The following is a 22199-nucleotide window of genomic DNA, read 5'->3' on the forward strand; positions in this document are numbered from 1 at the left end:
ACCGGCATGAGCCCATGTCTGGTCTCATGCGAACAACTTCGAGATCAAAGAGCGAGAATCTTTTTTTTTTTTGCCAGGTGTCAAATTCACAACTCACTCTTGTAGAGTTTATGAATCATTTTGACGGTGCAATGGATGTCCAAAGGTTCAATCATAGAAAGAATGATCATATTTCAAGGTATACTGAGCTTGCTGATTGGAGCGAAACTACTTTGGAAAAAGATGCTGCTAAGATATACACCAGGTCTATATTCTTTGATCAGCAAGTAGAGATTTATGGAACAATTTCCCAATGTCTGCCGATGGACACCAAAATCGAGGGTCCACATATCAGGATATTGTTGAAAGACTTTAAAGGCCATGGAGATGGTTTATTAGAGGTATTATAGCATATATATTTCAAACATGCGATTTTGAAAACCTATATGCGAATTTCATTTTCAGAACATGATTTTGCAATATGCGATTTTGATGTACGCATGCGATTTTAAATTTATACAATTAAATGAATTTTAGACATGCGAAATTGTTCATTTACACATGCGATTTTAATTTTTAATATATATTTTTTCTTTCGGTTTTCTTAGGTGTGGTTCAAGAATCTTGAAAATGATGTAACTGCACAGTGTAGCTGTTTGCGTTTTGAGCAGTATGGGCTGCTATGTAAACACATCTATTTTCTTTTCAATATGTTTGGTGTTAAAGAAATACCAAACAAATATGTTATGAAGAGATGGAGAAAGGATGTGGTGCCGAATGAATTAGATGTGAAGTACAATTTAAATGTGGGTGGCAAGAATGTGCAACACAAGGCTACACGGATTGCTCGTGAAATCATCCACACAGGCGAGTATTTGGTTAGCAATTTGATTTCCGACCTTGATCAACTTGTTTTAGTGAGGGATCAAATGATGCAGCTTAAAGAGAGAGTTTATCAGAGTCGTATAACCAAGCAACTTGATCCAAAATATGACCGATTTTCAAAGTTGATTGGTTACCAACAACCAGTAACTAATGCACCTCCTACTGTCCGTGTGCCGGCTGGTATAAGAAACAAAGGTCGCGGCTCGCATAAAAGGATTAAATCCAAGAAGGAACAAATTATCAGCCGCAAAGGAAAAAGGTCAAGGACATGTAGTGTATGCAATGTAAAAGGCCATGATATTCGGACTTGCGAGATACTGAAAGGCAAACAACAAAAGAAGAAGTTGAAGGGCGTCCAGATTGAAAAATATCTCAGAGACAAAGACGACGATGAAGAGAAAGATGAGTTTGAAGATTACAGTGGTAGTAGTGATGATGGATCTGAAGAAGAAGATCAGTGGGAGGAGGTTTCAGAAGATGATGAGGAAGATTAATTTTTTTAAATGTAAATGCGAATTTATACGATACACATGCGATTTTATATTCATCTGTTTATATATTTTTTCATGCGATTTTAGTATATAAACATGCGATTTTAGATGCATCAGTTTATAATTATTCTTACATGCGATTTCACTTTTAGTACATGCGATTTTGAGTTTTCTTGTTTTTAGTGACAAAGATGTCTAAATCACTCATGCGATTTTATATTATAATCAAGCATAAGATTTTGTTCAAAACATGTACCCAAAATATAAAATAGTTGTTATTGTCTAACACAGTTACAACCATAAAACGATTAAACAGAAATTTAGTTACTTGAAGCAAAAATTTTGTCACGTTCAGCTGAGCTGAATTCCATCTTTTCCTTCATAGTGTTTAGAGCATCTTTCAGGAAAGAGAATGCTAAGTCATCAGCTCGAGATTGCTCCTTTATGTGATTCAAAGCTGCGTCTTTGAAGCTTGATGGTGGTTCTTCAAGTAGTCTCTCCCACATCTCTTGATTTTTCTTGATTTCTTCAAGAATTTTCTCCTGCACATCAAGAATCAAATGAGAAGAGGTGACATCGGTGCTTATTTCTGTCAACGTGCGAGTTGACAATAACTCTTTTATTGCAATGTTTTTTATTTTTTCTGAATCTTCAGATGCCATTTTTTGTGGGTTTGTTGTGTGTGTTTTTTGTGTTTTATGTCTTAATATGGAAGGTAGTTACTTGGGTATTTTATATTAAAATAGTAAATTTATTATGTAGGTAGAGTGGTAAGTTCAGTAGTATTTATTGTAAAATTGATCATTACATGTCAAATTACAGTCACATCGGTAATAAATTAAGGTTTTTTTTTATAGAAAATAGTTAATTTTTATTTATTTTAGTTATTAATTCGTAGTTTTTTTTTTTTCATTTTTTAGGACAAAGTAATTTGAAAGTATTATCAGCATTTTATTCAAAATCGTTTTTGATTCGAAAACGAATTCGCAAACTTTAAGAAATCTCAAAGATAATTAACTTTTTTTGAAATCGCATGTGTAAAAGAATGAATTCACAAACTTTAAGAAATTTCAAAGATTATTAACTTTTTTTTTTTTTTGAAATCGCATGTGTAAAAGCATGAATTCGCACATCATAAGTCATCTTAAACATATTACCTTTTTTTTTTGTAATCGCATGTAATGTTATATAATTTCGCAAACTTTACAAAAAACACAACCTTTCTTTTTGTCTCAAATGTTTTTCGCACGTTTGATATGTATTTCGCATATTTTATTTGATTTTCATCCTGCATCATCTTCTTCGATAGACTGTCTATCGATTTGTTTCAGTTCTGAACTTCCAAATTCATCAGAAGTTCAATTCGCAGATGGCGTTGGTGAATAAGAATCGACCAATTTTTGATTACTTGTTGGATTTTCAAATACGATTTTGAATAAGAATCTTACGGTATGATTTTGAGGGTTTGTTTGCTGATTATCAAGGGTTTTTGATTTCGTAATGGACGATTTTAACCTTGGCGGTTTCATATATATTTTAATTTGATTAATATAATAGTTAAGCACGGGGTTTAATTGAGATGATCTGACGGTTGTGGTTATAACGTACGTAATGTACGATTAGCATATTGTATGATAACCAGCCTCTCTCTCTCTCTATATATATATATATATATTATATATCTTAAACACAAAGGTCGGTGCCCATACCAAATTACTATATATGCCCTCACCCAACCAACTAAATTACAAAACTGCCCCTAAGAAATCTCTTTTGCTGTGCCATCATCTTCCACACACTTACCAGTCCTTCATTCTCTTTCTTCTACGCAAACAAATCTCTCATCTCTCTCTCTCTCTCTCTTTCTTTCTCTGCAACACAAGCGTATTATTAGTATTGTTATTATTCAGAGATTTCATCATCTTCAGGGAGAGGACATCGTACTGATGGCGATTTCGTTTTGTTTGTGGTGAGCAGTGGTTGTTTATCCATCACCGGAAAGCCGTGACGAAATAGGTGATTACCGGTGGTTGTGGTTTTCGTTACAGATGCTTCCCATCGCTTCGTGAACCATACAAGAAAGCATCTAGGGTTTTTCTTCCCTTGCTCGATTGTTATCCGTGTTGTCGAGACCAAGAATGAGGAAGAGGATCGGCCCTCTCTCTGTCTTAATTAATGATCAAGCAAAGTCCCCGTTGCAGACTGAAACCGCCACCAGTCGTTCCTATGTCTGACGAGGATCGCATCTTCTACGCGTTGCCGGTCCGCCAATTTCTGATTCAAATCACATCAGCGAAGACCATGGCAACAAGCTTGCTCGCAGCAAAGAGGTCATGTCTTTAATTGTTGTTGGTAACTATTTGGAGATTGCAACTCTGCTACCCATTTCGAGGTATATACTATCCTTATGAAACAAATACAGTGGGTTTTGTTTTAAATGACAATAGCATAATAAATGCATTAGAAAGAAACTACACCAGAAAAATGAATCTTCACATAGGTTATTATCCATTAGGGATTATATTATTAGTTTATCAATAGCTTAATATTTGATTATCTGAGGGAGATGTAATCACTAATAAATTCATTTTATACAAATGACCAGGTATATTTATTTATTGGGAATCTTGGGTTTCAATATAAAAGTTAGATACTACACTATTGATCATTTTCACAATTGCTGTTCGTTTGGTCCCAGATCAAGAATTCTCAGTATAAGGCAATAATGATGGATGCTTCTTCGTTATCAGCCGGAGAGAATTGTGAGCCGAACGACACCAGTTTCACTCGAGGTTATCGTGTTGTTATTTAATGGTACGTTTCCTGATTTTTTTATTTTGTTTCCTTAAGTTCTGGTCGATTTCACCTACAATCGCATTTATTTGGATTGTTTCGTGCCTGTGTTGGTGGTTATTGATTTAGGATGTGTTGTGTTGTGTTGTTTCTGCAAATCTGTTAATATAAGAGCCTTTCACAAAAGATTATCCTTCAAAGCTTAAAACCAGGTTCAAATCAAACCATAACCTTATCTTGAACCAGTTACCTACTACTTGAAAGAATAGCAATAAATGTTGTGTAAACCATACTTTTAATATATTTTGATTGAAATTGTAAGTTTTGGAATTCACATTGATCCCCAACTACGATAGCAATAAAAAGTAATTAGAATTTGGGATTATATCATTATATACCTTTGCTAAGTTATTAAATGACAAACGCAGACGTTATCAAACTAAGAATTATACAGTTTAGCGCGCCGCAACGCGCGCGGGGTATTTAACTAGTATATATATAATTTGACAATTGCTTAGTTACAGTAAATACTACATTGACACGTAAGTAACTCAAAAATATAATTATATGCAACCATGTGGAATATGATGTCATATAATAAATTCATGGAGATTTTAAATGAAAAATCTAAATTAATATTATTGTAATTTTCATCCCTTTTGTATTTATTTAATTAATAACATCCTTATTATATAATTATAAAATTAAATTAAAATGAATTATAAATTTAATTAATTTTTAGAGTAAACTGCCATTTTGGTCCCTGTGGTTTGGACACTTTTGCCATTTTAGTCCAAATCTCAAACTTTTTAAATCTGGGTCCCTATGGTTTCAATTTTGTTGCCATTTTAGTCCAAATTTCAAATTTGGCAAGACTCCCCAATTTAAACCCCCATGTTTTGTCCTTTTGCTCAGGGGTATTTTCGTCATTTTGGAATTATTATAACTCAATTATCTATATAATACCCTAAAACAATTAATATATATTTATATACACACATACAGCTCTGGTCTCTCTCTCTGAACTGCCACCACACCACCACCCCCACCACCACCCCCACCACCACCATCCCACCGGTGCTGGTGCGACGTTGCCGGAGACGCCGGTAAAACACCACAACCACCATCAGCGCCGGTAAAACACCACACCCCCTTTCTCTCTCTCCCCCTTCTCACCACCGCCACCCCTTCCATTAACACCACCACTGCACCACCACCACCACCACCCCCACCGGACCACCACTGCACCCCCACCACCCTTGTCTTCCTCATTTCACCCAATTTCACCAGAAAACCCTAATCCAAACCCTAATTAGGGTTGTACTTAACACAAATTAGAGAGAGAAACGGTTAGAGGCTTCGGCAGATCGACAAGTGTGGTGCGGTGGCACCGTCGTTGATAGTTAGAGGCTTCGGCAGAACGGCGGTGTTAGCGGTGGTGCGGCGGCAAGATGGTGGTGAAGATCGGCAAGATGGAGGTGAAGATCGACAAGATGGAGGCTTTAGCAGAACGGCAGAACAGCTAGAGAGAGAAGGTGGAGGTGAAGATCGACAAGATGGAGGTGGAGATCGGCAAGTGTGAAGGTGGAGGTGAAGATCGACAAGATTAGAGGCTTCGGTAGAACGGCGGTGTTAGCGGTGGTGCGGCGGCAAGTGTGAAGGTGGTTGTGGTGGATGGTTGAAGATCAGTGATGGTTTTTTTGGTGTGAGAGAGAAGATCGGTGAAGACAGGTTTTTGTGGTGGATGGTTGAAGGGGGAGAGATGATTGCAGAGAGAGAGAGAAGATACTTATAAAGTATAATGTGGTTGGGGGTTTGGGGCAGGCAAAATGACCAAAATACCCTTCAGAAAAGGACAAAATAGCAGGTTTTTTTTTTAAATCTGACCTGATTTGAGTTTTGGACTAAAATGGCAACAAAAACGAAACCACAGGACCCAGATTTAAAAAGTTTCAAATTTGGACTAAAGTGGCAAAAGTGCCCAAACCACAGGTATCAAAATGGCACTTTACTCTAATTTTTATGAAGTCATATGAGTTTAGTATTTGTGTCGGGTGTATATTAACTAAAAATCTATAATTAATTGAAAAATTCGATTTGAAACAGTCCATGAGATCTAATTACGATTAATAAATACAAAAGTGCGGTAAGATGGTTCAACCACATTAACACACCATGAGATCCTAATACAATTAATTTCTCAAATGAAGTATCTAAAGGACTGGAAATGTAATAGCTCATTGTTTTCTTTTCAAAGACAATTGCAAAAAAAAAAAAAAAAAAAAAACCATACGCTCTAACCACATTAAAAAAAAGGGCCCCGCAACACGGTGAGTCAATTTTAGTTTAGTGAAATAACTCAAAAAATGGTTATAAAAAGGGTTTATAAAGTATTGGTGTCACATGTATCCACCCAAGTTTTTCGTTAACTCAAAAAAACCAATGTGATTCTTAATATATTATTAGACCATCTTCATCGCATTGTACTGTAATGGGGCATGTCCGCAGCCGTGCCGATGTGGAAGAGGGGAGACGGTTGATCTAATGTGGCGTGGGTAGGGATTAAAATTCTTCTACACTAAACGTGAGAGGCTGAGAGAGGGAGGGTCCCCGTAACAATTCCGACGTGGAGGAGAGAGTCTTCGCCCTTCAAGATTATGTACACTTTATTAAGACATCAAATTTGCCGTTAAAAGAAAAAAACATATTATCAAATAAGAGGGAGGAAGTAAACAACCTCTCATGTGATCATGTCTCCAACCGAATCCAAGTCTAATGCTCATCAACATGACAGAATACCAATAGTCATAGTGTGTATGATTAACGAAAGAACGGATTATATAAATACTTCACTATTCTAACTTTATTTCTAATTTGATAATATAAATTGTTGCTTAAACACATATAATAAAACAGTAACAAAACTGAAGTATTTTTAAGCTTGTCATTCAATTAACATACCCACACCTTCATTTAGATTTCGTTTCATTATTTTCGGTTTCACCAATTTTAACATGTAATAAAAACAAAACCTACCAATTACTTTAGTTTATGTTTGACAAGAAAGTTCTAAATTCAGTGCTTTAAATAAACTAGGTTTAAAGCAGTTCGACGCGTTATGGCGAATTTATTTTGTTATTTAGTCTGTGTTTACATGTGTTTTGAAATCACTACGAACGTGTTGCGAACGGAACTGCTGACAAAAATAAAAAGAAAATGTAGAAAAAAACACTAAAAGATAACTGGAAGAAAATCAACAAAAAAAGTTGTATGGTAACGATGTTATTCGTATGAAACCCGTGGTCAGAGATGAGCAAATTATTCTGGGTACCGGTACCAAATTTGCCGAACCGAAAGATCTTAAGTACCAATTCGGTACCGACTTTTGGCGTTCCTGGTACCGGTTCACTACTGTTTTTTTACCTTCATATACCAATACCGTAACCAGTATTTTCGGTATCAGTATCGATTCTGTATCGGTTGGCACCGAGCTCATCCCTACCCTTGAAACTAAAAAAAGAAAAAATAAAAAGTTGAAGAAAATCAACAAAAAAAAAGTTGTACGATACCGTTGTTCGTACGGTAACCGTGATCAGGGATGAGCAAATGGTACCGGGTAGCAGCACTGAATTTCCCGAACCAAAATATTTCCAAGATCAATTCGGCACCAACTTTTGGCGTTTTCTGTATTAGTGCCGGTTTTTACCTTCATGTACTGATACCGAACAGGAACGTACCAGTATTTTCGATACCAGTACTGGTTCGATACTAGTTGACACCAACCTTATCCCAATCCCAGATATTAAAAAAAGGATTAAAGTTAAAAAGTAAAGAAAATAACAATTATTATAATATTAAAATAATAAAAGTATAAAAAAACTATATATTATTATAATAATAAAATCACTATTCATTTCAATTCGTTTAGTAATATATAGTAATAATATATAGTAATATATAGTAATAATAATAATAATAATTAACTGCATACAATATTCCTTGATTAAAAGGATGCCGGGTTTAGTTAAAATAATCAGCTTTTGAGTCGTCATATAAATCCCATTTAATAAATGGGTAGTGTTTGGTTTAATACGTTTAATTAAATGTGTTGTATTCGGTTTGCTTTTAACTCGTTCAATCAAACAAATTGGCATGCCAACCTCTTTAATTAAACAAGTCGATCCGCCAACATGTTTAGTTAAACAGGTCGATCAGCCAACCCGTTTAGCTAAACATGTTGTACTGATAACCCGTGTATGACATGCTTCATACATTTTTTACACCACACTAACCAGATTAACATGCTTACAACTTGATCCCTATTCACCAACCGACACAATCGACAATCATAGTTTTAATCATAACTAGGTTTTGCCCACCCGCATTGCGGGCATTATGCCGAATATTTCTTTCTCATAGTATGTACGTCTGTGTTTTAGTTACTTGTACATACTACTCATAACACGATCTCAAAAAAAATTACATTGAATAAACAAAGTAAAACAAAATACTACCATATTTTTGCTAAAAAATCTAAAACGATGGAAAAATTACCGCTTGGCATGACGAATAAAATTAAATCGAGCCAACCAATTAAAACAAAACACTACCATAGGCTTGTAAAAAAATATTAAAACGAATTTTATACTGGGGGCAAAATCATAAATAAACACAAAAAAAATCATGTCGAAATGTAAATCAACTTAAGTTTATATCGACACGTAAATAAAAATAAAGACGTAAAACTCGATTAAAAAGTATTTAGAAAGTTAAGCGGTTGTAAGAGTCAATGCTTAAAATTAAAGGGTAAAAGTAAAATAGGAAAAAAAAAAAACCAAAAAAAGAAAAGAAAGAAAGGTAAAGGAAAAAAAAAAGAAAAAAAATCAACAATAGCACTGTAGCAAAGTGGTTATGTAATTTGATATATATAATAATAATAATAGTTACAAGATGAATACAAAAATTTTAGAAACTAAACGAAATTTTGTTGTTTCAACTTTCAAATAATATCTCAAAACAAAGGGGCTGTATATGTACATAACCAAAGTTGAAGGCCAACTTATACAACATATTTTCAACACTATCATCACTTGCAACTACAATAAATAGAGTGAAGAGTAGATGTGACGGTAATGGTCGGGGATGAAGGGTGGTGCGATGACATCATACCACACCATGCCGGTGAAGAAACGGTGGAGTTGGCTCGTAATCGCCGTATTAGGTCTCGTGTTGCTCTCGATGCTCGTTCCTCTAGCTTTTCTCCTAGGTCTCCACAACGGATTCTACTCTGGAGGTTTGTATTTTGATCTCAATTTGCCCTAATTTGGTTACAGGATTGATTAGATCTGTTATGTTACTGAATTTGTACGGTTCTTCATTCGTTTGATGTTTAGGTTTATTCAACTGCTGTTGTTGATCTGGTTATGTATGTAATGGATTTGGATCTAGTGTTGTGATTACTGTAATTGTTACTTGATGTGTAATCTGATGATGTGTATGCTCTATTGTGATCTGTATGTTGTTAGTTTGATTGGTGTGTAGATTCTGCTTCTGCATTCTATGCTTTGCTACTCAGATCTGTACTGTTTTTGTTGTTGTTTTCGTATTTGATTAGCTGAATTTTAGCTTTGTGGAGTGAGATTCAGAGGAGAGTAAAGGTCTAGTTAGATTTTACTTCCAAAGTATATGGTTTGATCCTCGGTTTGCCCTAGATTGGTTACAGGATTGATTAGATCTGTTTTGTTGCTGAATTTGTATCGTTATTCATTCGTTTGATGTTCAACTGTTGTTGATCTGGTTATGTATCTAATTGAATCGGATTAGTGGATTTGGATCGAGTGTTGTGATTGATGTAATTGTTACTTGATGTACAATCGGATGTTGTGTGTACTTTATTTTGATCTATATGTTGTTAGTTTGATTAATCTGTAGACTATGCTTGAAGATTTTTATGCTTTGCTACTCAGATCTGTACTGTTTATGTTGTTCTGTATGCATTTGATTATCTTAATTTTAGGTTTATGGAGTGATATTCAGAGGAGTGTAAAGGTTTAGTCAGGTTTTTTCTTACTCTGCGGAATTTTAGAATCTAGATCTGAGATTGTGAATTGTTTTAATGTGAACGCAATATATCGATCTTACTTGTAAATCTGTTTTGGACAGTGAATACTAACTAGTTACGTGTTTGGATGTGCTTTTCACAGGGTATGTTACTGAGAAAAGGAGCTCTGTTTCATCAAGACAGAATGTGACTTTAGATTCGCCGTTAATTAAAGTAAGACCTTATTCTGACATGTGTTAACATAACATTTTACAGAAAATAAGTTTAGTTATCTTATGCTTGATGTTTAACCACCCACACAGTCAAACATCACTCTCCATGAATCAGCATATGCTGATATGCTTATTATGATATTAGTTGAATAGGTGATTCTCTCAAGCACTAACTTTGTTTATTTGCAGGGAGGGCCATCAACACGTGTACATGAACTTTTGAAAAATCTCGGACCAACTCTTCCAAAGGTTCATTGCATACTGCTTTGATGGTTAAGACTCAACTTTTGTACTATTAGTATTAATCTGTTGGCAATAGACCAATGAGTAGTTATGTTAAAATCTGATTATGCTCTATACTGTGAATAATAAACAATGTTAAATAGTTTGAGCAATTTAGACGGGTCAAGTTATTTGCTCAAGGACTTTTATACATTTCTACGTATGGTTATTTAAGATTTCATACCGAGAGTGAGTGTTTAGCATTTGAACTCTAAAATATTATCTCTTCTTATCATATAACTGAATTACATATAAATTTGATTACCTTTTGTACCTGTTTTGAAAATGGTCTGTTTAAGGTGATTGTTGATTAACATGTCTAAGGAAAGATCGAATAAATAATTCTTATGTAAGTATGTAACTAGGACTACTTAGCTATTTTTACAAAGTTCAAAGTTAATTTTGCCTTGTGTTTTTTGCGTGTTTCCTTTGTAAATCTTAGTTTCTAATTCTCCATATGAAGTGATATATCAAGAACCATAACAATAAGTTTAACACTAGAGATTATTTCGGTAACTAGCAAATGGTACAGATTACCGAAACAGTAAATCAGTGATATATTCTATCACCTAACATCTACAAGCTATCATTATACATTCAGATCATGCATATGAAAAGCATATTCGTTGTTCTACATTACGCATATAATTTTATGTAAACATTTGCATCTTGTTCATTACTTTTGACATGTTTGATAATTAAAACAATCTTTTTACTCTTTGTAATTAACAAACTGCTATTCTACCCTGTATCTTTTGCTCAATTATAATTTGCTAGCTTAAGTACTAACAGTTCCTCTGAACACTACCTTTCCAGACTACTGAAACATATCATAGAAGCCATATTCACTAACATCCATATTTATATTATTTCAGTATTTAAACGTACAAATACAATAACCTAATATTTCTTATATCGAACTTGATTTACTGCTATTCAGGCATTAGGTAAAAAGGTTTTAAGTCTTTTGCCGGTTAGACCAGTTGTTGGTAGCTTCTGACCCGCTTACTTTATATTCATTTGACAGTTATTTGTGTTCCTCCTTTTCAAGACTGGTTTCTAAACTAAATAAATATTATATTTCTTTGCTACTTATGTACAGTGCTTTCCAGGATTGGCCTATAAACTATGTAATAATGCATACATTTTAAAATGTCATGCGTTTAATCTTTTAACTATTCAATCAATTATATATATTTGCTACTTATGGATTCTCTCACTCTTTTCAGGACTGGTTTCTATACTAAATGACATGCATAAAAAACCCTTAGGTCTTGACTCAATTTAATAATCAATTTTTTTTACCTTAGGTCTTTAGATTCCCAGGTGATTTATCTGTAAGCTTAAGAAAGCTTTTTATGCGGACAATATATGGTGTTGATCTAACTGTCATGCATTTTTTTGTATTTAGGATTTTGGAAGGAAGTCTGTCAAGGAAGCTGAGAATAGAACCACTGGTAGATCATTATTCCTAAATTTTTTAAATTTTGCACTTTCAAACGCATTTGTTTTTTCACTGTCTTTCAGCCACCATAGGCAAAACTGTTTATGCATTTTTGAAATAACTGCAGGTTTTACTGTACCTACACAAGTATCAAAGCCACCTCCAAAAGGCGATGTATGTATATTTTTTATTGATTTTTAAGGAAATTGACTTCATATATGCCCTTCCAAATTCATAATATCTTATTTACCCCGATTCCTCGAAATATATGTATATTTTTTATTGATTTTTAAGGAGATTGACTTCATATATACCCTTCCAAATTAATAATATCTTATTTACCCTTGAAACACTAAAAATGTTATATTTATTTATTTTGTAAGGCTGTAACAAATAAGATGAAATCAGTACTTATGTCAGTTTGTTTCTTCGAAATTCCGATTATAAAAACGTTATTACTCTGAATCATCTCAACAAATAATTTCGTCTTTGTTTTATTTTATTATCTTATTTAGTGAAACTGGCAGTTATAACTTATAAGTAAAAAGTTTTATTCCATTTCCAGCCGACTGGGTAAATGTTATATTTATGGTGTATGTAAAGGGTAAGTATGATATTATGAAATTTAGAAGAATATATATGAAATTATGAAATTTTTGAAGGATATGTTGTCATAGTGCATTAGTGCTATTTGAATGCATACTAATTGTACATAGAACGAACCGAACGTTCAGCGAACAGTTTCTGAACCGTTCGTTAGGAAGTTTGTTTATGTTCGTTCGTATAATAAATGAACAAACACGAACAAGAAATTTTGTTCGATAAGTTAAACAAACGAACATGAACAGAGGTTGCGTTCGTTCGTTTATGTTCGTGAACGTTCGATAATGTGTTCATTTATGTTCGCTCGTTTATGTTCATTTGTGTTCGCTCGTTTATGTTCAGTTGTGTTCATTCACTTAAAAGGATTTTTTATGTTATATTTTTGTACATGTTTTAATTAATTCTATCATCTAGAATGTTGGAGTTGGCTCATCAGCTGAAGGCACCAAAACAATTCAAGTCATTGGTGATAATGAAAAAACGTGTGAATTAAAATATGGGAGCTATTGCTTATGGCGTCAGCAACATAAGGAAAAAATGAAAGATCTAATAGTGAGAAAAATGAAAGACCAGCTTTATGTGGCTCGAGCTTATTATCCTAGTATTGCAAAGCTTCCAAAACTTGACCAGTTTTCACAAGAAATGAAGCAAAATATTCAACAATTTGAACACATTTTCAGTGAAGGTACTGAAGATACAGATCTTCCACCACAGTAAGTTCTTAAGACTCTGTTTATTTATTCCTTTCATTATATGGGAAACTGCACGAAATAGAACAGAACTTTAATTTTTTTTATTTCTGATTTATTAACAACTGTATTTTAAGTGATTTTACTTGAAAATTGCTTATGTGCACTGATTGCTGTCCTAAGATCTCAATAGCGGTGGGATAGCGGTTATCAGCGCTATTGACCATTATTTTACTCGTATTGACCGTCATTTGATCGATATGTAACCGATGCTGACCGTTATTTTGGATGCCTTGGTTGATGTGGGCTTGGAGGAAGATTTCATGTCTTACGATTAGATCATGTTTCAGATACTGACACTTTTGAGTTTTGACTTTTGATATTACTATTATAATTATATATGTTTTGTGTTTTATATATGTATATGTATATGTATATGTATAAGTTCTGCATGGTATAAATTTACTGATATCCCTCCACGTTAGATGCCACATATGCAAAAAGAAATTAGGATAGGATATATTATGTGGAGGGTATCCAAGTATTCAACTTTAGTATGCAACTATGCATTCAATTTCATTTATACCAAATCCAGTTAAAACATGCTCGAATTTTGAAAAATGACCAAAACACCCTAGTTTTTCTTTCCACTGAATCATTTCTTATTAATGCTTGAATATACATTTCTTATGTATATATACAAAATAGTATATATACATGGAAATATCTGGGTGGTCTCATACATTATCCCAAAAATTAAAATATATATTTACAAGTTTGAATTTTTTTTTTGATAGTACCAATAATTATTAGATGTCACATTAGTTGCCATGTGAGAACACCTATAAACTAAAATGACATGTCAGCGATTTTTGAAAACTCAACCAAAAATGACTTGTTACTGGTTTAACATGTCATTCATTGTAATAATCTATGTTGCACCCAATATAATGTTTGCTAAATTCAGGAAAAAATGTAAAGCTTGTCTGTCTTGTGCAATTTGTCCTTTTTTTCTTCATTAATATTGTGTTGCTATGTTTTTAACTCCCATAGACACTAAAAATAAAGATTGTGGGCATTGTCAGGGTTGAGAAGCTGATACAGAAAATGGAAACTACAATTATCAAAGCAAAAGCAGCCGTTGTTGACTGTAACAATGTTGACAAAAAATTAAGACAATTAGTTGACTTAACGGAAGACGAAGCCAACTTTCATATGAAACAGAGTGCTTTTCTTTACCAACTAGCGGTCCAAACAACACCAAAAAGTCACCATTGTCTGTCAATGAGACTAACCGTTGAGTATTTCAAAACTTCACCACTTGATGCTGATGTGTCAGAGAGTTTGTTGAACCCGGACCTGCATCACTATGTTATACTTTCCAACAACGTGCTTGCATCATCAGTAGTAATTAATTCGACTGTTATGCATGCAAAAGTATGTTCTCCTTCCTTTCTTTTTTAAGCTACTTATTAGTGGTGGCAAATAGGTAGATTGTTGTACTGGTCAAAACGGGTTGAGTTGACAGTTTTTTTTTTTCAAATTTAGTAAATCTGTTTTTTTTTTCTTTTGGCTGATAATTAGCATGTCAAATGTGATTACAAAAGCCAAAGGGGCATATAGGGGTGTTCAAAAAACTTGTAGCTCGCTCGAAAAAAGCTCGGCTAGAAATTGGCTCGGTTGTAAATGAGCCAGCTCGGCTCGGTTTGTAAATGAGCCGAGCTCGGCTCGTGAGCTGGCTCGATAAGGTTTACATCCATTTTTTTTTGTCCCACATCGCTTAGAAAACAAAAACTAAGGGAGTATTCCACTATAAAAGAAGGTAAAGACAATGTACAAAGTAAATTAACTATTTTACTTGCATATTTAGCCATATGGTTAAATTAAATGGCAATTATGGCCCTTAGTCTATGAAGAAATTCATTTTAAGGACTTTTTAAGTAGTAAATTTTGCGGTTCTTTGTTAGTTCGAGCTAGATAGAGCCAAGCCGAGCTAGCTCGAATTCTAATCGAGTCGAGCTCGAGCCTCAAATCTCAGCTCGATTTGAAATTCGAGCTCGAGCCGAGCCAGCTCAAATCGAGTTCGAGCCGAGCTCGAGCTGGGTCTAGCTCGGCTCGACTCGGCTCGTTTACAGCCCTAGGGACATAGATATCGTTCTAAAAGTTCAATGTTTTATCTATGTGTGTATGCGCGTACACACATTTTTAAAACAGTTGTAATTTACTTATTTCATAGTAAGCTTTATAAATCGATTACTTACTTATAACAGCCCGTTTCACTGAATAAATGAAGAGGGCATTGTGCACTGACACGATTCATAGTATCAACATTGTTTTCCTATTCATTTATCCAGAGCGAACTGTTTTTATAATTTATCTACTATAAATAAGTAAATTTTAGAGTAAAGTACACAGATGGTCCCTGTGGTTTACCAATTTTTTGGATTTAGCCCCTAGCTTTCCAAAAATACACGGACAGTCCCAATGGTTTGCAATTTGTAACACATTTAGTCCCCAACTTTGTCAAAAAGTACATGACTTTGTCAAAAAGTACATGGATTGTCCCTGTGGTTTTCATTTTGTTACGCATTTAGCCCCTAAGTTGGACCTACTGAAACCTTTAGATTTGTTGGCTGGGACTAACTGTGTTAGAAAGTGCAAACCACAGGGACCATCTGTGTACTTTTGAAAAGCTAGGTACCAAATCCAAAATTTTGGTAAACCACATGGACCATCCGTGTACTTTACTCTGAATATCATTTTTTTAGTGTGTAAAGGGTAAATTTTACATTCCCAAATATAAAGTTTTGGAATGATATAGTTGAAATTATTCCAAAATTATATTTTGTCAATAATAATCTATTTTTTTAAATAAAATGACTGTTGAGGTTTTACAGTGGGTGACTTTTTACGTGCCTGGATAGTTTTTTACCCGTTCGAGATAAACGCTACCCAACTTCGACCCATTTATAAGTAACAAATGGGTCAAACCCGCCACCTCTACCACTTATCATATCTTTCTGTACTAGAGACTCATCAGCATTATTTTCAGGTCAGTAGGAAGCAGGTGTTTCATGTGTTAACAGATAAGCAAAGCTTCTTCTCCATGAAAATGTGGTTCTTTACTAATGCTTACAAGGATGCAACAGTTGAAGTTTTGAACATTGAAGATCTTGACCTTCTAAAAGGTCAAACACCTTCTCATTTGTCAATGCGCCAAGAATTACGTGTCTCTTTCCTATCTACTTCCGAAAGTAGAACCGAATACATGTCCGTGTTTTCTCATTGGCATTACGCCCTACCAAAAATATTCCCAAATTTGAAGAAAATCGTTGTTCTTGATGACGATGTTGTTGTCCAGCGCGATTTGTCAGCCTTGTGGAATCTTGACATGAATGAAAAAGTCATTGGTGCAGTGCGTTTTTGTGCCGTGAAATTCGGTGCGATTAAAAATTATTTGGGGAAGGAAAATTATGATAGTAGTTCTTGTACGTGGATGTCGGGGTTAAATATTATTGATTTGGATCGGTGGAGGGAACATGATGTTACTAAAATGTTTCAAAGTTTGGTACAAAAGGTGCGTTATCTTTTTATCTATTACTTCATTTCGCTCGTTTTCGGTCCTTGGTTTTAAAATGCGTGCATAATGCGTGATGCGCCCGATGCGCTTATGAGGGTGCATTGCCACAGCTCATGCATTGCGTTTACATGATGCGAGAATATTGCGCCGATTTCGCATAATGCGTTCCGATGCACGCAACATTGTTTGTTATGTTTTTTTTTCTCCAGATTTTATGAAATGGGTTGGTTTTTTTCAATAATTATATATGAGTATGCTTGATTTCGACCATTATGGTTCCTAAACACTTTTTGTGGTTCTAGAAACATTCTAGTATGCTTGATTTGAACCAAAAAGCACAACTTTTATCTTCGAGTTATGGATTATCCCTAAAGGGTCAAACAAAATATCTGACGCAATTTAAAACCAAGTTTTGGTTGGAGGTGGGAATTTTGACCCGTTAACTTTTAAATGGGTTGATTCGAGTTATGGTTTATCCCTAAAGGGTCAAACAAAATATCTAAATATGAAATGTAATATCTGACACAAACTGTTTATTAAAAAAATATATCATTTGTGACAAAAAGTGTTTTGATTTGGTGGTTTAGACTCAGAAAAGTATCCGTGTGACCCCACTTTTTGTCTGGTAACAGGTCGAAACGAGTAATTTTGTGTAAAATTGAATGGGACGAAAATGGACGGTTAGGCCAGCTGGGTTGTGGTTGGGTAACAGATCAAAATGAGTAACTTTTAGTAAAGTCAAACGGGTCAGGTCAATATGGTTTGACCTGAAACTTTTTATGAGTAATTAATGTGTTGAATATGAAGAGAGTTATATAATATAATATTAAATTAGTAATCTAGCTTTTTTTTAATATAATGATGAGGTTTTATGCATATTTTGATTCACTTTAGGTGAATTTCAAATTTCAAACCGACACATTTGACCCATTTTCTTTCAAACTTCTTATTTGGGCTATACCGTTGGAGATAAATCATAACTAGAGTCAACCCATTTGAAACTGAACGGGTTACGGGTCAAAAATGCCACGCCAACAAATGTTATGTACCAAGGAGACGTTTTGACCATCGCCTTTCTTTGTGAACAGCGTTTGACTGAAACAACAACACTAGGAGCAACCGTGTTGACTTTTCGAGGTTTACTTATGGATCTTGATGACACATGGGTATTATCTGGACTGGGTCACAATTACGGTATTACTAATGAAGCTATTAACAAAGCAGCTGTATTGCACTTCAACGGCAACATGAAACCCTGGCTTGAACTCGGCATTTCAAATTATAAAGTTCACTGGAGAAAATATTTAGACCTTGAAAACCGTTACATGACCGATTGCAATGTCAACCCTTGACCCCAGTTGATCATTTCCTGCAAATTCTTTAATTTGAAGAAAATAGAAACTTATATCTTGATCAGATTTCCAGAAAATGATGATCTGCAAATGCTGATCTGGCGATCTGTGTGTATTTCTAGTTATTTGGACGAAAAATTTGTCCAGATGAAGAGGAGATTGCGGTTACTGTTGATGGTTATATGGAGAACTGCTTTCTAGTTGGTTTTTTGTTTGGTATTTAAGTTAGGTAGAAATGTGATTACCGCGAACTCGTTTTTAATTTTATTTTTATATTTGTTTTTTTTTCACGATTGTTATAATATATTTATCTGGTTAGGTTGTTTGTAATATCAGGGATATTATAGTGATCAAGGGATAGCAAATAATTCAATTACTTTAGAAGGTGTACCTTTTCGCAATTAAATATTACAAACAGTCCACAACGACCATGTATTGCACGAACGGAATTGAATATTACAAAGATCATCTCTCAAAAGGCGTCAGTTAACAATCACTTTACTCTCATTATAAAATTGCTCCGATTGAACAAGTAATATAAAGAGTTAATTATTGTTTTTGTCCATGTAGTTTGTCAAAAATCACTATTTTAGTCTATTAGTTTAAAAATTGTGATTTCAGTCCCTGTGGTTTCACTTTCGTAACTTTTTCAGTCCACCTCGTAACCATTTTAGTCTACCTCGTAACCATTTCAGTCCTGTACTTAACATAATAAATGGATTGAAATGGTTACGAAAGTGAAACCACAAGGACTGAAATGGTTACGAAAGTGAGACCACAGGGACTGAAATCGCAATTTTTGAACTAATGGACTGAAATAGTGATTTTTGACAAACCACAGGGACGAAAATAGTAATTAACTCTAATATAAAATATATGTAATATTTGCAGCCACAAACACAAAAAATCACTGTAGCCATAGTCACATCACCTTTTTTTATTTACTTTTTTAATTTTCAATTTCATCTCTCGTTTAATTTTTGTTAACACCTCTCACAATTTAGTTTGTTCATTTCCTCTTAGACCACCCGTAGTGGTAAACAAGAATAATGCCCCCAACATGGGGCATTATACGCCACGTGTCATCCTAGTCATACATGGGGCATTATAGCAAAATAGGCGTAGTGGGGCATTATGCCAATAACCCCCATATTATTTTTAATGAAAAAAAAAAAGGGTCAAGATGTCAGGTTGAATGGGCAAAAGTGATTGGTTGACTAAAGTGAATTTCTTTAAAAGTCCCCTTCATTGTCAGAGTTCCAAACTCCCCTTTAAGCATTATCATAAACACGCCAAATTCAAGTTTTTGAAATTTTTTTCAAAAAAAACGCCCCATGTAATGGAGGGGTGGGCGTTTTCAGGCGTTTTTTTTGAATTTTTAAAAAAAAAAACGCCCCACTACACATGGACTTAGGGTTGTAAACAAACTGAACATTCAGCTAACAGTTCGTAAACCGTTCGGCAGTAAGTTCGTTTAATAAACGAATGAACATGAAGAAAAAATTTTGTTCGATTATTTAATTGAACGAACATGAATAGAGGTGTCGTTCGTTCAATTGTGTTTGTGAACGTTCGGCAACGTGTTAGTGAACATTCGTGAATTTGCATTTGTTTGTGTTCATTTGTTTGTGTTGTTAATTAAAGATATTTGTACTTACATATATTTATCTAAACTTCTTATATTTTTATTATTACCCTAAGAACTAAACTAGGAAACCTTATTTCCATCTTGTTATGCACCATTCCCCTTTCTTTTTTCATTATTCACATCGATGAATACTATCGACTTCCGTTCCATGCTTAGGGCTTCAAGTTCCAGCATTGCTATCTCCGCCATCCATCGTTGGCATTCGTCGCGTTCGCCGAATTTATTTGTGTTTGTGAACACGCTCATTTCCTTAATGAACGAACATGAACATAAAATCTCGTTCAGTGAGTGTCATGAACCGTTCGGCTTTGTTCGTGTTTATTCGATTCGTTTACAGTCCTGTTTCCTCCTAAACTTTAGTTTGATTATATTTATATCCCTTGCAATTTAGTTGGTTGATTTTTTTACTTTCTTTATCTGATTTACACTATAACCACTACACTTTAATAAAGTTTTAATTTTAAAATTTTAACGAATTTTCTATTACGTGCTTTTTTATATGAGTTTCATTTTTTATATCAACGCTTCGCGGGAGTTTTTTATCTACATTTTGACTTGCTTTTAAACCAACTGGTTGCTTTAAATATATATATTTTTTTAAATCGTCCGCCGCTCATCTCTAAATACATGATGTGTTTGTTTATCCAGGTTTAAACCGATCCGATATAACGCGTGGTCGTCGCGTTTATTTTTATATATGTTTTAATGTAAATTTTATTCGAAAAACTTGGTTTTCGTATGTAACGACGTAACTTTTTGGTGACTTTCATAAATATTGTTGCCACATGTCATGATTTGTTTATCTTTTTCTATGTTTCAGACCCGCCGTAGAGTGCGGGTGATAAACTAACTAGTATATAATATTTAGAACTCATGAATAGGGTCAATGTCATTTTCCTTAATATTGCTATATAAATTTGATTGAAAATGGACTTTTATTCAAAATAAAATATTTTTGGTATCCTAAATACCAAGTACTGATATTGTGACAAACCTAACGGATATCGACCGGACAATATACATACGATATTGGTATTCGTTTCTATGATTTTGAATCGATATAAACACGTGAACAACTTTTATGTAATTAAACCATTGTATATATAGATACCACTTGAACATCGGTATCTCAGTATTCATTTTTATGGTTGGTTTCGATACAAGTCGATATTTTTTAGTATTGTTTCACTACCAGTACCGAAGTAATACCATACCGCAACGTAACCTTGTAAATCACAATTTTATGTTTGTACTTTTTATTTGACTAATCCCGATACTATTCTAAACATTATTTATGTTTTGTAACCGGCGTAAAAGGGATATACTTTTTGCAAAATTTGATTTGCCAAAAAAAAAAACTAATATGAAACAAAAACTATTTGGGCATATTCAATAGGTGGAGGATAGAATATAAATGGAAAAGAAATCGAATAAAAGAAAAGCCAAACCACAAAATGTGACAAATATTCAGAGAATAAAGGGGTAAAAACGATTAAACGGGCACATTTGAGAGAAAAATGTTGAACGATTTCAGAAAATGTGTTGAACAATCAGATGAGAGAGACATTTGTAAACCTAGTGTAAACATTCAACAATAATCGACTTCACCTACCAATTTTTTTTTCTAAATCAATTCAAATGGTTAGGTCTCCGTTCTTGTATCTTCGGTAAGTTACTCACCGTCTCCTAAAGAAAAACAAAGAAAGAAACTCAGTACTACACATAGTACATGTTAAAATTGGTACCCACTTATAACCTATGATTTCTTTTCGTGATCGAATGTGAAAACCTCATATTACCATGTGGCCTTCACAATCAATTGCTCTTATACACTAGAACTTGGTCATAGACACAAGTCCACAACTTCCCATGACAAGGCTAATAAGGATTCAATGGTGTGGTATAAAGCCCCTAGGGGCTTTATCACGTCACCTCAACGCCACGTTACACAGGGGGTTTTAAAGCCCATTCCTTTAACTTGGAGGGTATGGTTTAACTACCCACTTTACACTATAGCGCCCCCATTTAACCACCATCAACTTCGAAAATGCCAAGATTGCTCGTTAACGTGCTGGCGTTAAGCCACACCTACCGGCCTAACGATGAATCTTCCAATACATATTCAAAGTTCAAACTGAATCGTAGTATTGTGTTAACACAATTGGCACAAAAGAATATAC

General features: G+C 34.2%; 1 protein-coding gene and 1 long non-coding RNA gene across 4 annotated transcripts; both read left to right on the forward strand.

Annotated features, from left to right (window-relative positions):
• Positions 1-3175: 3175 nt before the first annotated feature.
• Positions 3176-4272, forward strand: LOC110881133. Its single transcript, XR_002559602.2, has 2 exons — positions 3176-3747; positions 4054-4272. It is a non-coding gene; the product is annotated as an uncharacterized LOC110881133 (long non-coding RNA).
• A 4968-nt stretch (positions 4273-9240) lies between these two features.
• Positions 9241-18759, forward strand: LOC110884419 (probable galacturonosyltransferase 7). 3 transcript variants are annotated; one of them, XM_022132131.2, is made up of 9 exons: positions 9241-9441; positions 10352-10422; positions 10611-10693; positions 12115-12160; positions 12275-12321; positions 13165-13463; positions 14525-14876; positions 16492-17016; positions 18108-18759. In XM_022132131.2, the coding sequence occupies exons 3-9, from the start codon at positions 10691-10693 to the stop codon at positions 18369-18371; spliced, it is 1536 nt and encodes a 511-aa protein (XP_021987823.1). In that variant the 5' UTR covers positions 9241-9441; positions 10352-10422; positions 10611-10690; the 3' UTR covers positions 18372-18759. The 3 variants fall into 3 exon arrangements, with proteins under 3 accessions (XP_021987823.1, XP_021987821.1, XP_021987822.1); XM_022132129.2 differs by having other exon boundaries at positions 9242-9441; positions 10611-10670; XM_022132130.2 differs by lacking the exon at positions 10611-10693 and having other exon boundaries at positions 9242-9441.
• The last annotated feature ends 3440 nt before the right edge of the window (positions 18760-22199 follow it).

The sequence above is a fragment of the Helianthus annuus genome, chromosome 10, assembly GCF_002127325.2.
Source record: "Helianthus annuus cultivar XRQ/B chromosome 10, HanXRQr2.0-SUNRISE, whole genome shotgun sequence".
Taxonomy (NCBI): Eukaryota; Viridiplantae; Streptophyta; class Magnoliopsida; order Asterales; family Asteraceae; genus Helianthus; species Helianthus annuus.